This window comes from Parasteatoda tepidariorum, chromosome X2 (assembly GCF_043381705.1).
Source record: "Parasteatoda tepidariorum isolate YZ-2023 chromosome X2, CAS_Ptep_4.0, whole genome shotgun sequence".
Lineage (NCBI taxonomy): Eukaryota > Metazoa > Arthropoda > Arachnida > Araneae > Theridiidae > Parasteatoda > Parasteatoda tepidariorum.
In genome coordinates this window covers 29328938-29342616 of record NC_092215.1, presented here as the reverse complement: position 1 = coordinate 29342616, position 13679 = coordinate 29328938, and the positions used below count along the sequence as shown (strand labels likewise).

At 27.8% G+C, this 13679-nt stretch overlaps 1 protein-coding gene across 1 annotated transcript in view; it reads right to left on the bottom strand.

Annotated features, from left to right (window-relative positions):
* The window catches only part of LOC107438958 (cAMP-dependent protein kinase type II regulatory subunit), a 47978-nt gene extending 36968 nt beyond the window's left edge, over window positions 1-11010 (bottom strand). The window contains exon 1 of the mRNA XM_016051383.3: window positions 10565-11010. Coding sequence (XP_015906869.1) covers window positions 10565-10802 — 238 coding nt within the window. The 5' untranslated portion in view covers window positions 10803-11010. The remainder of the gene's footprint in view (window positions 1-10564) is intronic.
* Window positions 11011-13679: the final 2669 nt, after the last annotated feature.

Below are 13679 nucleotides of genomic sequence, written 5' to 3'. Positions count from 1 at the left end.
CTATACTATACACTAAATTTGGTTATAAATAAATTTCTTAATAATATCACTGCAGATTTTCAATAACACATGAAAATGAATACATAATATTACAAAAGATGTGAGCTTTCAAAAGTACAAGATTTTGGTTACTATTCAAAATATAAGTGCTTCTTCAAAATTTTAAATTTATTTTTTCTAAAACATATTTAGAAACACTATCCTTTATAAAAAATATATAAATTTTGTGTATTAATTAAATTTCACATATGAATATAGGTTTTTGACATTTTCGACAGTGAGGTTTTTGACGTGACGGTTTAAACCATGGTTTAAACCGTCAAAAACTGTCACATGTCAAAAACCTGCCAACCCTGATTTATGGGTATACGCTTCAAAAGCAAATGTTATGACAGTTTTGTGAGGGATTGACTCTAAAATGATTTTAAAGACTAGTTAAAAAAGATATTTATGTTTCACTTTATCTTTTTAAGCAGTTAAGGACTGAGAAATAATTACATATATTCATTAAAATTATTATTTTATACACATTTATAACAAAAATTATTATTCCCACACAATGTTATCATTTTTTAACTTTCATAAAAGCTTAAAACAAATATAGTATTTTTAAAAAAATATTATTTGTAACTTTTTTTCCTAGTACCTTACCTTGTATTTTAATACAAAAATACAGAAATTTCTGACATTAATTTTTTTTCTTGTTCTCCCTACCAGAAAAAGAGTACTTGTAGAGGATGGCCCTTAAGTTATTCTATAATACTTATTGCTAAATAATTGTATATGTCATTTTTAGTTTCTTTGATTTCCTCCATTGTGCTGGAAGAAATAGGTTTCATCCTGACAAAAAGCAAACCTGAGTTCAAACTGAAATTTCATGCTCTGTTCTACACATATGTTTGGTTACTTTTTATCACTCATTTAGTTCCAATACGCTATATGCGTATATTTTAAAGTAGTTTTAAATTGATACACAACCATTTTTATTGTTATTATATATATATAGGGTTCATGATTTTTCTGATTTTTTTAAAAAAAAAAAATCAAAAAATTCAGATTTTTTAAATTTTTTATTCAAATACACTGTAAGTACAAAATTAAATTAAATTAATATTAAAATTATATTATAACAATATTTTAGAAGCTCCAACTTACTAACATAATTTTTCATTATAATACATAGCTTTGAATGCATAGCAACCATTTTGAAACAAATGCATGATTGAAATTTCAAGACTAGATGAAATAGAGAATTTAAAGAATACAACTATTAAAACAAAGTTTCAATAAAGACAGATAGTGTTTATAAATGTAGTCATTCATCAAAAAATAAATAAATATTTAATCTATATATTTTTATATTAAAATATTCATTTTTTATCCTATATCAAAACAGATAAGTTAAACTAAAAAAAAATTTAAAAAAATCTATGTACTCATCGGAATGTTTTTTTCACAAAATAAATATTAATAGAAAACCTGATCAAGATACTGTAAGATACTGTCAAACCTGTCAAAGATACTGTAAACATATTAATGAGAAAACAAAATACCAGTTTCCAGTTAATAACCCTACTGCTTCAAATAGACTTTGAAAAAGTTTGAAAGGGAAGAATGACACTATATCAGGAAAAAAATATCTGAATTCATCAGCATTTTTTTTCTATTTTTGGCATATTAGGGTAATTTCTTTTTAATATAACCTCAAGCTTTAGAAATATACATTTTCCACCAATGGAATTATAATGTAGATTTTAATTCCATGCTTTTTCAATCAAAAGGTAGAATTTCAATTAACATTATTTGCATTTAAAAAAAAAAATCATGTTTATTAATTACTTTCTACAGCTATGCAAGTCTATATTAAGACAGCATTAAATGTTTACTTAAATCTGTACTTTCAATCTTAAGAATCAAAAGATTTTTAAAAATGTAATTTCAAATGTGTTGAAATTTAACACACACCAAGAAAGAAAGTAATTTTGTTGACTAAAATTAATTAATCCAGCAATTTATTTAAAATAAATTTTAAAACTAAGAAAAGAAAAGAAAAGTATCAATAATTTAAAATACTGTTTTTTAACTTTCAAAATCAATATATATAAAAAAACAAATCAGTTGATTTAAATCAAGCTGATTAAAATCAACAAATATTGTTACATCAAAATTAAGAATTACCTATTAAATTAAAAGATCTCAGATTTTTTAAACTTATTTGCACAAATTAAGTTACCAACTGCAAATCCCTAAGGTTAATTACAGGAAACTTAATCATTTTGTTCAGTTACCAGTGCAGTCACTAGCGTTTTTTTTAAATTACAATTTAATTTTTGGTTACTATAAAAACTTGTCAAATTTTTTTTGTGCCAAAAGATTATTTAATAACAATGCAAAAGTTATTACTAATAATACAAAGTTTTACAATTTTGTAGCATATTAATAATTTTAACTTTATATGCTGACTAGAAATCTGAATATAAAAAAAAACTTGGATCTTCTTGATTTAAATTAGATTTTTATTTAATTTGATGCTTAGCAACTTTTTACTAATTATTTAACTTTAGTAACTTTTTTTAAATATTTAAATTTTTTTGAGACATAAAGCATGTAATTGAAATAGAGTAAATTTTTAAATATTACTTAAAATATTTAGAAATAATATTTTTTCCAAACATGCATATAGTAAAACAATACAAATATCACATAATAATATTAACTAACCTGGTAATACCAATTATTGTTAAATTTATGAGAATACATACACATTTAATGGTTTATTATTAATCACAATCTAAGAAATTAAAAAAGAAAAAATAATCACAAAATTAGCTACATTAAACAACTAGAAAATATATCTTGCACAAGAAAATAGAATGAAAGAAAGTTACACATGCTTTTGTAATAGTATTTATTAAAAGCAATAAAAACAAAAATTTTTATTTTTCAGAGACTACAATTCATTCCACATTATCTAAGATTAAGGCATGAACTTTATACATAAAAATAATAATTTTCTGGCTTCTTCATTTTAAAGTTAAATTAAATGTTTTTTTTTTTTTGGTGGGCTATTATTTTACATAAATGATACATAGGTTTAAGTTGCATTATACTTTACTCAAAAATGATAACTAGTAACATGTTAAGCAAATATATATATATAAATCAGTAATTTTTTAAAAAGAATCCCACCAATCCTTAAATTTACTTTTATAATAAGTTTCATATAAAACTTATTTACTGTTTAAATATCATGAAATGCTGTGCATGGTTAAGTGAAGCAAAATCTTATACAAAAGTCTAATTAGACTATTTTTTTTTACATAAATTCTTTTATCGTCTTATAGAGAAAGTTTTATAAATGGAAAAATGGATATTACTTGGGCCTAACTGAATATTTAGTGACATAGGCAGGGTTCATACAGAGATCAGAAGAAGAAATCTAAGGAGTATCCAAGGAGTCCAAAATTTTAAGGACTTATCAAAAATTTTAAAACTTTGTGTAAAAGATAACTAGACAGTTTTTTTTTATAGTTAAAAAGCAGTTATTATAAGAAACTCACAAAAATGTATATTTTGCATATTTTTTTCTAGCCCTTTTGAAATAAATTTTGACTGGGCCCACTGGGTAAACCCTGATGCAAAGTAGCTTAATAACAAACAGAAAAAATTTTATTGAGATTAAATTTAGTTTCAAATTTATACAATAATCCTTAAAAAAAATATTAAATGAATCTATCAATTAAGTAGCTAAATTAAATAAATTTATTATAATGGTCAATAAAAGTGAAATCTTGAAAAACAATACTTTAAAAGGTGACTACCTTGAAAATACGAATTTCGATGAAATTTTTAAAAATACGACTTTTTGCTAATTTGAAATCTTATTTTTTGATTGGTTGTAAAATTTTGTAGCTACAATACTTGCATCCGGATTAAAATGAGACTAAATGTAAGATGAACTGCTAACACATGAGTGAATCGCATTTTCTCATACTTAATTTTTATTTACATAATATTCTATTAATTAATTTTATGCATAAATATAAATTGATCAATTATTTATTTACAAAAAAAATATGATTTAATATTAATAAGATTGTAAAAGTAGAAATATTTTCTTAGAATACTACATTTGGAATTTAAACTTAGGGAAACTTAGTTTGTCTCGAACTGCCTTTCTTCTCCCCCCCCCCCNCCCCCCCCCCCCCCCGGGGAAGGGTTTATTCAATTAACAAAACAGTAATGAAGACAAACAAATTTGTGAAGGGTCCGTTTTTATGAAAAGATATTTTGTGAAGGGTCCGTTAACTGACCCAAATTTCTTCTAAACAGACCCTTGATAACTAAAAATATTTTTATCATTGGCTCTTGAAACTTAACATTTTTTTTATGACAACCTTGAACCCTTTGACGAAAAAAATTTTATTGAACAAATTTTTCATACTTTATTCATTATTTTGTATTAATTTAGCTCAAAATAAGAGAAAAATAATACATTTAGTATTTTAATAACTCACGGTCATGAAATACAACATGAAACACTGGAGTCTTTTTCAGTGATAAAGGTAAAATCTTCCAAACAGTCATTTGCAGTTATTTAGATCTAAGCAAAAAGTTATTCATCATTGAAATTATTTTAATTTGCAAAATCAATTATTTTGAATATGAATGAATATTTTTGAAATTTTTTTCAAACTACTTCGTTTGGAATATATTTTTTAGTATTAATATAATTCTGATAACCTAACAGTTTTTAGAAAATATTACTGTTTTTTTTTATAATTAAAAACTACTTCTAAAGGTCTGGTTTCTTAGGACAAGCGCCTTATCTGGGCGTCAGCGGGACGTCAACGTCACGCTGACGCCAACAAAATACTGGTTTGTTAGCTCAAGGCCTGGTTTCTTAGAACTAGCGCCTTATCTGGGCGTCAGCGGAAAGTTGACGTAGAGCTGACGCCAAAAAAATACTTTTTTGTTAGCTCAGCGTGAGCAGTCGGTCCAACGCAGACATTATCTCTCATTGCGCATGCGTTAATAACGTAAACAAATATTTATTTTGAATTTGTATTGATTTTGTTATTGTCGACCAGTGTTTTAGAGAACAAATAATGACTTTGTCCAAGAAAAAACACATTATAGCTGAGCTAAATGAAGAGTGCTATGTTTAATGAAGAAGCTATGTTTAATGTCAAAATCAAAATCTTGGCTGATTTCAATGTGCTGTTGGATGTTGTCCGCCATTGCTTCTGTGGTTAACGTCACGTTGTAATCCAACTGCAGTTGAGTTGGACGGCAATTGTAGTTCAAGATGAGCGTTCGATGACGTATACTATCAAACTCACAAATGGACCAATCAGAGGTTAGCGCTGATTTCCAGCTGACGGCGTCCTGTCTTAAGAAACCAGGCCTTAAGTAGAGCACAAGAAAAAAAATATAAAAAGGGACACCAATGTCCCATATGCATCCAAGGGTTAAAGATAGACTAAAATCTTTTTCATATATAATTTTTTTTTCTTCAAAATGTTGATACAAGGCTAAATATAACTGTCACAACTTCTTGTTACTTAAATTTAAAGCTCAGCTGTCAGTCTATTTTTAAAACACACCAATTAAAGCATAGCATTGAGAAAAAAAATATCAATAGCCTCATAATTTGAAAGAAAAAATATTTAATGAAAATGATTACAGAAATAATTTTTTTATGCCGCAACACTTAAAAATCTACCTAAAGGAATTTAAAAAAAAAAGAAAAAGATATTACTCTTGAAGATTTTTCTTCTCTTAAGTTCTCTATTATCAAACAAAAGGGTAGGTAGGTACTTTATTTACGTCACACTAGAACTGCACAATGGGATATTGGCAGCTGTCTGGGAAACATCCTTGAGGGTGACCCGAAGACAAGCCATCACAATTTTGATCCTCTGCAGAGGTGATGGCTCCCCTGCTTTGTTAGCCCGATGACCTGCACACGAAGGTGAGCACTTTAAGGCAGAACAGTTTAACTAGGACCGATACTGTGCACCTTTGGTCCATATGCAGGCTAATCATAGTGGTCACCCACCTACTTACTGACCGCAGCCAGTGATACTCGACTTCGGTGTTCTCCAGTGAACAGTGTCTTTACGATCAGTCCACTGCGGGACTCAAACAAATGGGAAATGATTCCTTACTATTCATTAACAAGGTAGAAAAAACCTTCACTTTCATAATTTATTAAAAAAAAATTTTTTTTCAAAATTTTTTTTAATGTATATTTTTTTCTTTTCTATTGTAGTCTATACCTTCCAGTAGATCCTCTAATATGAATAATATTTTTTAACTAACTTTTAACAAACTTATCAATTAAAGCTTTAGTTCACGATGTAGAATTGTATAAAAATGTTTAGAATGAGTAAAATTTTGAAGAAATATGGGCAAAAATGTTAAGTAAAGAGTACCTACATAAATAAAAAAGCTAAGTAAAAATTTTGCACATTTTTAAGTTTGCAAACTCTTTTTGATAGCTTAATGCAGTATTAATATATGAATGAATATTTGTTTCTTTTTTAAATATATATGCTTCTTTATTTCCTTTTTATATTATGACTGTCATATCACTTTTTTATTGAAGAATTGTTTGCTATGAATTTTTTTATTTAATAAAAAAAAAACTTATCGATAACCTAATTTAAAAAGGTAATTTTTGCACTTAGCTCAAGATACAGAGTAGATTTGATATGTAATACTTAATGTAAATAAAAACTAACATTTAAAAACAAAATATAATTTTTAATTTATTGAATTTCCATGGGAATACAACTGCCTCCTCTATTCCCATTGTGGGCACTCAGAGACTAGTATTTAATATTCTATTTTTAGGCATACTTAATCGAACTAAAGACTTTTTCTAAGTCATAACAAAATTATCTAGGTTATATTTAAAAGAGGTATTATTTAAAGAGTAGGAAATTGAGTCATAGACCAGGGAAAAAAATTCCTTCTTAATTCAGACTTAGGTCAGGGAAAAAAATTCCTGTTACTTGTAGGTACTAGAAAAAAATTGTGACAGTGTATAGCGTTCCTGTGCCACAGGTGCAGGGTTCTATTCTACCTTCTGATAAAGAAAGACTGAATCCACCTTTCATAGTAGGTTGATAAAAAGAGTACCCCGCAAACTTGGGGTTTAAACAATAGGGGTTTCATGTTCAGCTGATTTCCTACACTGAACATCTGCTCCTGCAACCCCCCTTCCCCAAGATCAAGAAAGCTGGGATAGACACAGTAGACCTTGTTCCTCTATGGGCTGTCACACTGTTGTTCAGACAAATTGTATGTTTTTCTTAAAAAATTCCACAATATCAGGCACAAGTTTTTAAATTTATTCATTATGCATAAAAATTGATTAGTTTTATTTTAAAATGTGGATAATTTGAAATTTTATTCTTAGTTTTTTTTTTTTAAATGTATCTTAAATATAGCTGTATATAGTGCATGAAGATAATTACAGATGTGTGTAGTGCATGAAGATAATTACAGATGTATGTAATGCATGAAGATAAATACAGATTTATGTAGTGCTTGCAGATACATACAGATGTATGTAGTGCATGCAGATAAATACAAATGTATGCAATGTATGAAGATTTTATGAAATACTAAGAATAAATTTGAAGATTTTTGGTATTTGCATCAAGAAAGTCGCCGAATGTTGGCGACAACTGGGAAGAAACTAGAAAGAAAAAATCACAAAAGGGGACAAATTTGAAAGATATATATATAACCCGTAGCCACTGCCATACCATAGATTTCTTTCTCTCTCTTTTTAAAATTTTTTGCAAGTGCAAAAAAGTGCTTTGGTGATAGTAATCATTACTAAAAGGTGCGGACATGGAAGTATCTCTGAATAAGCAAGTAAATTAAGGAACTGGAAGAAGGAACAATAGCGGTGGGTATTAAGAATGGAATATAACAAAAGTGTGTTAGAAATTAACAAGCGCTCACTGAAAAAACTTTTAAAGCAATATTTTAAATAGTTTTTGAAAATTATTTTTAAAATTACAGAAAAATCAAAAAATAATCTACAATTGATTTTTCTAAAAAAAAAAAAAAAACATTATATAAAATATCGACAGAATAAAACAAAGTTCCATTATTTTTGATGAACTAAACGATGCATTATGCTAAACCATATATTCTGGTGTGGTGTGGGACAAAGTAGGCAATGGCCCAAGACATCTAATCAATGACTAAACACACTCAAACTTTTCGTTCGTAACAAGTATATTATTATTTTTATTAGGAAATTAAATTTTTTATTAGGTAAATATTTGGCTTAAGCAAATATTTTTAACTATAAAATATGATTTCCAATCAAATTTAATAATAGGAGTTTAGGACATGACAATCTAAATAATTTTAAAACTTCTTTATGTTTAATTGGAAACAATGAATTTTTACAAAAGAATAATTTCTTCATACATTTAATAAAAATAAATTTGAAATATAGATTTCAATAAATATTAATATGGAACATGTTAACTTTTTTCCACCTCTTATTAAAAGGATGCTATACTGTGGGAGAAGCTCTTCAGGGCGAATTCTCTTCCAACTACATACGCAATTTAAATTATAGAAAAAATGAATTCAAATAAACCTGTGAGTAAACAATGAAGTGTCGAGAGCGAAAATTTTTTTAAAAAACATCAGAATGTAAACAAATTACAAGAAGATTCTTCAGGATTAAACAGTGGGAATATAATTCTGTAATAATTTGGTTTCACTTCCATGCTTTGAAAACATTTTTTCAACATCTGAAACTACACAAGGTTTACCTGAACTTACTATTTTCCAAAACTTTAAATCACTAAAGAAAGTGAAACAGAATTTGCTATGAAAAGTTTCTCCAGCATTATAGAACAATGAAGCATGAAGTAAACAATAAAGTTTCAAGTGCTGAAATTTTTTCTTAAAAACATCAAAACGTAAACATATTACAAGAAGATTCTTCAGGATTAAGCAGTGGGAATATAATTCTGTAATAATTTATTTTCACTTCCATGCTTTGAAAAAATCTTTTCAACATTTGAAACTGCACAAGGTTTACCTGAACTCACTTTTAAATTACTAAAGAAAGTGAAAACAGAATTTGCTATGAAAAGTTTCTCCAGCATTATAGAACAATGAAGTATGAAGTAAACAATAAAGTTTCAAGTGCTGAAATTTTTTCTTAAAAATATTAAAACGTAAACATATTACAGGAAGATTCTTCAGGATTAAACAGTGGGAATATAATTCTGTAAAATTTTTTTTTCGCTTCCATGCTTTGAAAACATTTTTTCAACATTTGAAACTATACAAGGTTTACTGAACTCACTTTTCTCCAAACTTTAAATCACTAGAGAAAGTGAAACAGAATTTGCTATGAAAAGTTTCTCTTGCATAATAGCATCCTTTTAAAGATTTTTTGCTCTTTTCAAGGATTGCATAGGCGCACTTTACTTTTCAGTGGCCTCTACCCGAGGAATTTGCCAAAAGCACCCAGCCATCTCTACACACCAGTGTTTTAATCATCAAAATGTCACTTCCTGTCAATAAGGTTTTAGTCTTTAATTATAGGAGAAGATTAGTTGTATTATGTTATGCAAGACTCTTTCAGACGTGCCAACCTAGCAAAATTAACATTCAGGAGTTTCCTTAACAAGAATTCAGGAGATTTCAGGAGGGATAAAAAAAGGCGCACGGTATGCAATATTTGACACTTCTAAGGAATTTTAAGTAAAAAATTTATTAAATATAAGAATGCAAGAAATTTTACACACTAATAGAGCAATAATTGTTTAAAAATATTAAATGGAAATAAAATAATTAAACACAGATTTAGCAACACAAAACTATATTAGGTAGATACTCTTTAAATAAATACCATTTCCTTAATAAAACATTATTCAAAAACCCGACACTGTAATAAAAATACACAAAAACTTTTAAAAAATAAACAAATTGAATAAGTATTTTATNAGCGATACTGAGGCTGTATGTACTAAATTTCTCAGAAACTAACTACTTTGTCCATTTGAACACAAAACCCATTATGTGATATAAATGACTGCATTCCCAGTGAAAAAATGCTTAACAGCTACAATAATGTAAATAAAAGATAATATTGCTAGTTTAAATAAATCTAGAGAGCTCAATAAAAAAGAAAATTCGGTTAATAAATCTGTTTTAAATATTCTACAGATTGTACTTTTGAAAAATTATGCAACGTTAAGAAATCTTTGGCTGCAAATTTAATTAATCATTAAAGAATAAGTAACAATAATCAATAATTTCTCAGAAAAATAGTAATCTATAGTAGTAATAATCAAATATAATAATAAACAAATACATTAATAATCAAACGTAGAATCTTCAATTCAAAATAGAAGATAATTTTATCAATGTATCTTAAAACAGAAGCTATTTTTACAGAATAAAAATTTTTTTTTGCGAAGATAATTTTAGAAATTCATTAGATAATTTATAAATTAACTTCAAATGAAGATTAATTTAAGAAATGCAAGAACACAAATGCATATTTACATACTTCTAACAGGAGGTGGCTCATCAATTTCATCGTCTTCGCTTAGAGCATCTTCATCTTCGCATGTTACAGCTGGAACAGATTCTTCACGATTATTACTTCGACCTTCATCTCTAAGCTTTGTAAAATAACTAACGGCATAGTCCACTAAATCCGCCGGTTTCTCCAATAAAACATTTACGGTAAAATCTAACAGCAAACTAGTCAGTTCTCTGGGTACTTCGAGACGAGGACGATTCATAATTACAAACAAAAATTACAGATCACAATAACGATGTAAATGAAGCACACAATCACCAAAATTATATTTAATCAAAGGTAACTAATTTCACTAAAGATTAACATGCCGGATTAATACTTTTCGACAGATCACTTAGGTACAGATGACATCAAACGAAAGAGAAACTTTCCGGTCTGCACACAGGAATCGGTTAGTCAAGAATTCCACAGTAGGTTAGGGCCGCCACCTGTGAGTTCGATTTTAAACTACTTTTCATGGCGTGTCATATAGCACAGAAAATTCAAAATTTCTCCAACCAGTTTTAGAAAACACATGTGAGGAGAGAGATATTAGAGTTTTTTTAGAAGTTTCACTACAGGAATTAATGATGATCTAGGGGTATAAATTTGGAGAACCAGAAAGCTGAAACAGTAGTCGTACTATATATTTATATACATATATATCTCTTTGTGCTCGTTAAATCTGTCGGTATTACTAAGTCCTCCAAGTTCCCATAACAAATCAATAGTTCTAGGGGTGCTGGACCGGAGATTGATCGTGCTCTGCTTCAGATCAAAATTACGATCTTTGGATGGATGGTGAGCGTATGTGTTCTCCCTGTAAAACGAGATGTGATGCATGGATGTTGTCTCCGGATCATCCTCACGGATGTTTCCCAGACCGTCACCAATAGCCCATTCTGCAGCTATAGTTCGACGTAAATAAAAGTACAGTACCGTACTGTATATAACTCTCCATATAGTATTCTATATAATTCTCTTTATAGGACCCTAATTTCGTGGTTGAGAATGGTAACCAGTTGTTCACATTATTCCCATTGAACGATTCTTATTCCAATAGAAACGTATACTTATTGGTTGGTACTACAAACGGATAGGTCTTTCAAGAATTTTAAATAGGCAGGTACGTGAAGTGACGTTAAACAGGGTCGGATTGGCCATAGACTCGGAATTGTGATCCCTCCCTGGGATTCAGCTACTATGGAGGACCCTCCATGAAGGTGAGGCCCTGGTACAAGGGTGTTTGTATTTTCAAGGGGCTTGCTCATAGATTTGAGTGACTCATTCCGCGCATCCTTTATTGCCACAGTATCGCAGTGGACGAATTCAAACAATCATCCATGCATACGTATATATTTGGTTGGAAACGATGAAAAAATTTCTGTTTTCTTTAAATAGAAAGAAAAATTGAATATTTTTATTACAGCTAGTAATTGGCTTCTTCACAAAACTAATACGAACTTCTAGATCAAAAGATATGTGTATCGCCTGCTATGAAAATTTAAAACCTTTTAGAATTCATTGAAAGATAATAATTTATCTGAAGATTAATAATTAATAAAATTGAGGTAACAAGTTAAGATACAAATTGTATTTAAATCATTTATCCCGTTTTGGTTGATTAGCCTAAAACTTAATATAAAAAGTCTTTCATATTTAATTAAAAGATTATTCGAAAAAAAATGGAAGACAATTTAGAGAAATTTGTTATTTTTTTAAACGAAAATTGCAGTACCCGATATAAGTTATTTCTCCTTTATCGTTTACATCTCAAAGAACTTGAGCATTAAATAAAGATTATATACAATATTTAAGTTATAATTAAGTTTATAGCATGCTTATCTGACATAAAACTGTTTTAAAAATTGGGGAAAAAAATTAATTTATAAAAGGCACAAATCATATATTTAATCCATCACTCATATTCTTCTCAAATTGTTTAGAATTTCTTATAAGTTTCTTATAAGAAGAATATAGATATTTTTTTCTATTTTGCTCTGCTAGCTTTTAAGAGATGGTATATTAGGGTAAAAAAAAGTTGCAATCGATATATACTTGTCAGATGCGTATTATCAGAAAAAAGAAGTTAAGAGACAAATTTTTTCTAAGTTACTTATGGAAGTTCTGTTTACGAAGGACAAAATTAATGTGCTTGTTATATTGAGAATATTAAAATATTTTAAATACAGTGATTAGGTTATGTATTATCTAATGCTATAAAATATCAGGAAATTGTCTATTTTGAAATTTTTACGGAGAATAATTCTATTTTTGAGAAATATATTTCAAATAATTGACCGAAAATTTTTTTGAATTTAGCTAGGGATTCAGTTAAGAACTTTTTGATTTTTTTTAAAAACTTTTCAGCTATTCCTTAACTTAGTTTTAAAGAAATCAAGACACCTAAATGAGTTTATTAATAATATATCATATTAATTTACAAATGAAAATGCACTCAGGTTTTAACAACTAGAACATAAGTAATTTAACTCTTACTTTAAAAGGAATACTATTTTTCGATTTAGATGAACAAATTTAAAGCATGCATACAATAAATGAAACATTTTATTTTTTTCTTGTTGTAAGGAGATAAAAATTTCAGGATGATTTTGAAGTTGTAAGTTTCGCTATAATTGATAATTTTATCATCACATTTAATTAAATCATATTAAAGTTATTTTCGCGGTGTTTTCCTTTACTTTGAAGATCTAAGGTGATAATTACATTGCTTTTATCGATGTCAATAGATATAAATGGAATAAATCTCAATGAATAAAAGAGTTAAATAAGTGTTTCCATTTTATATGGTTTAGAAAATTATGCACTAAGACTTGAAAACTGACATGAAATTAGGAATTTATAAAATTATGAAAATTAACAGTTTGCAAAAATTTAATTACTGTTCTTAGTAAATATACTCTAAAGTGATAATTTCCTGGGGATAAAATACCAGGAAAAAAAAACAGAACAAATTACATTTTTAATGCTATTTTAAACCATACAGCTCAATAAATATTTCTATGTTATATGTTTTGAAAATTGTATATAAGTACACTGAAATACGATACATAATAACTATTGTCTCGTACGATTATGA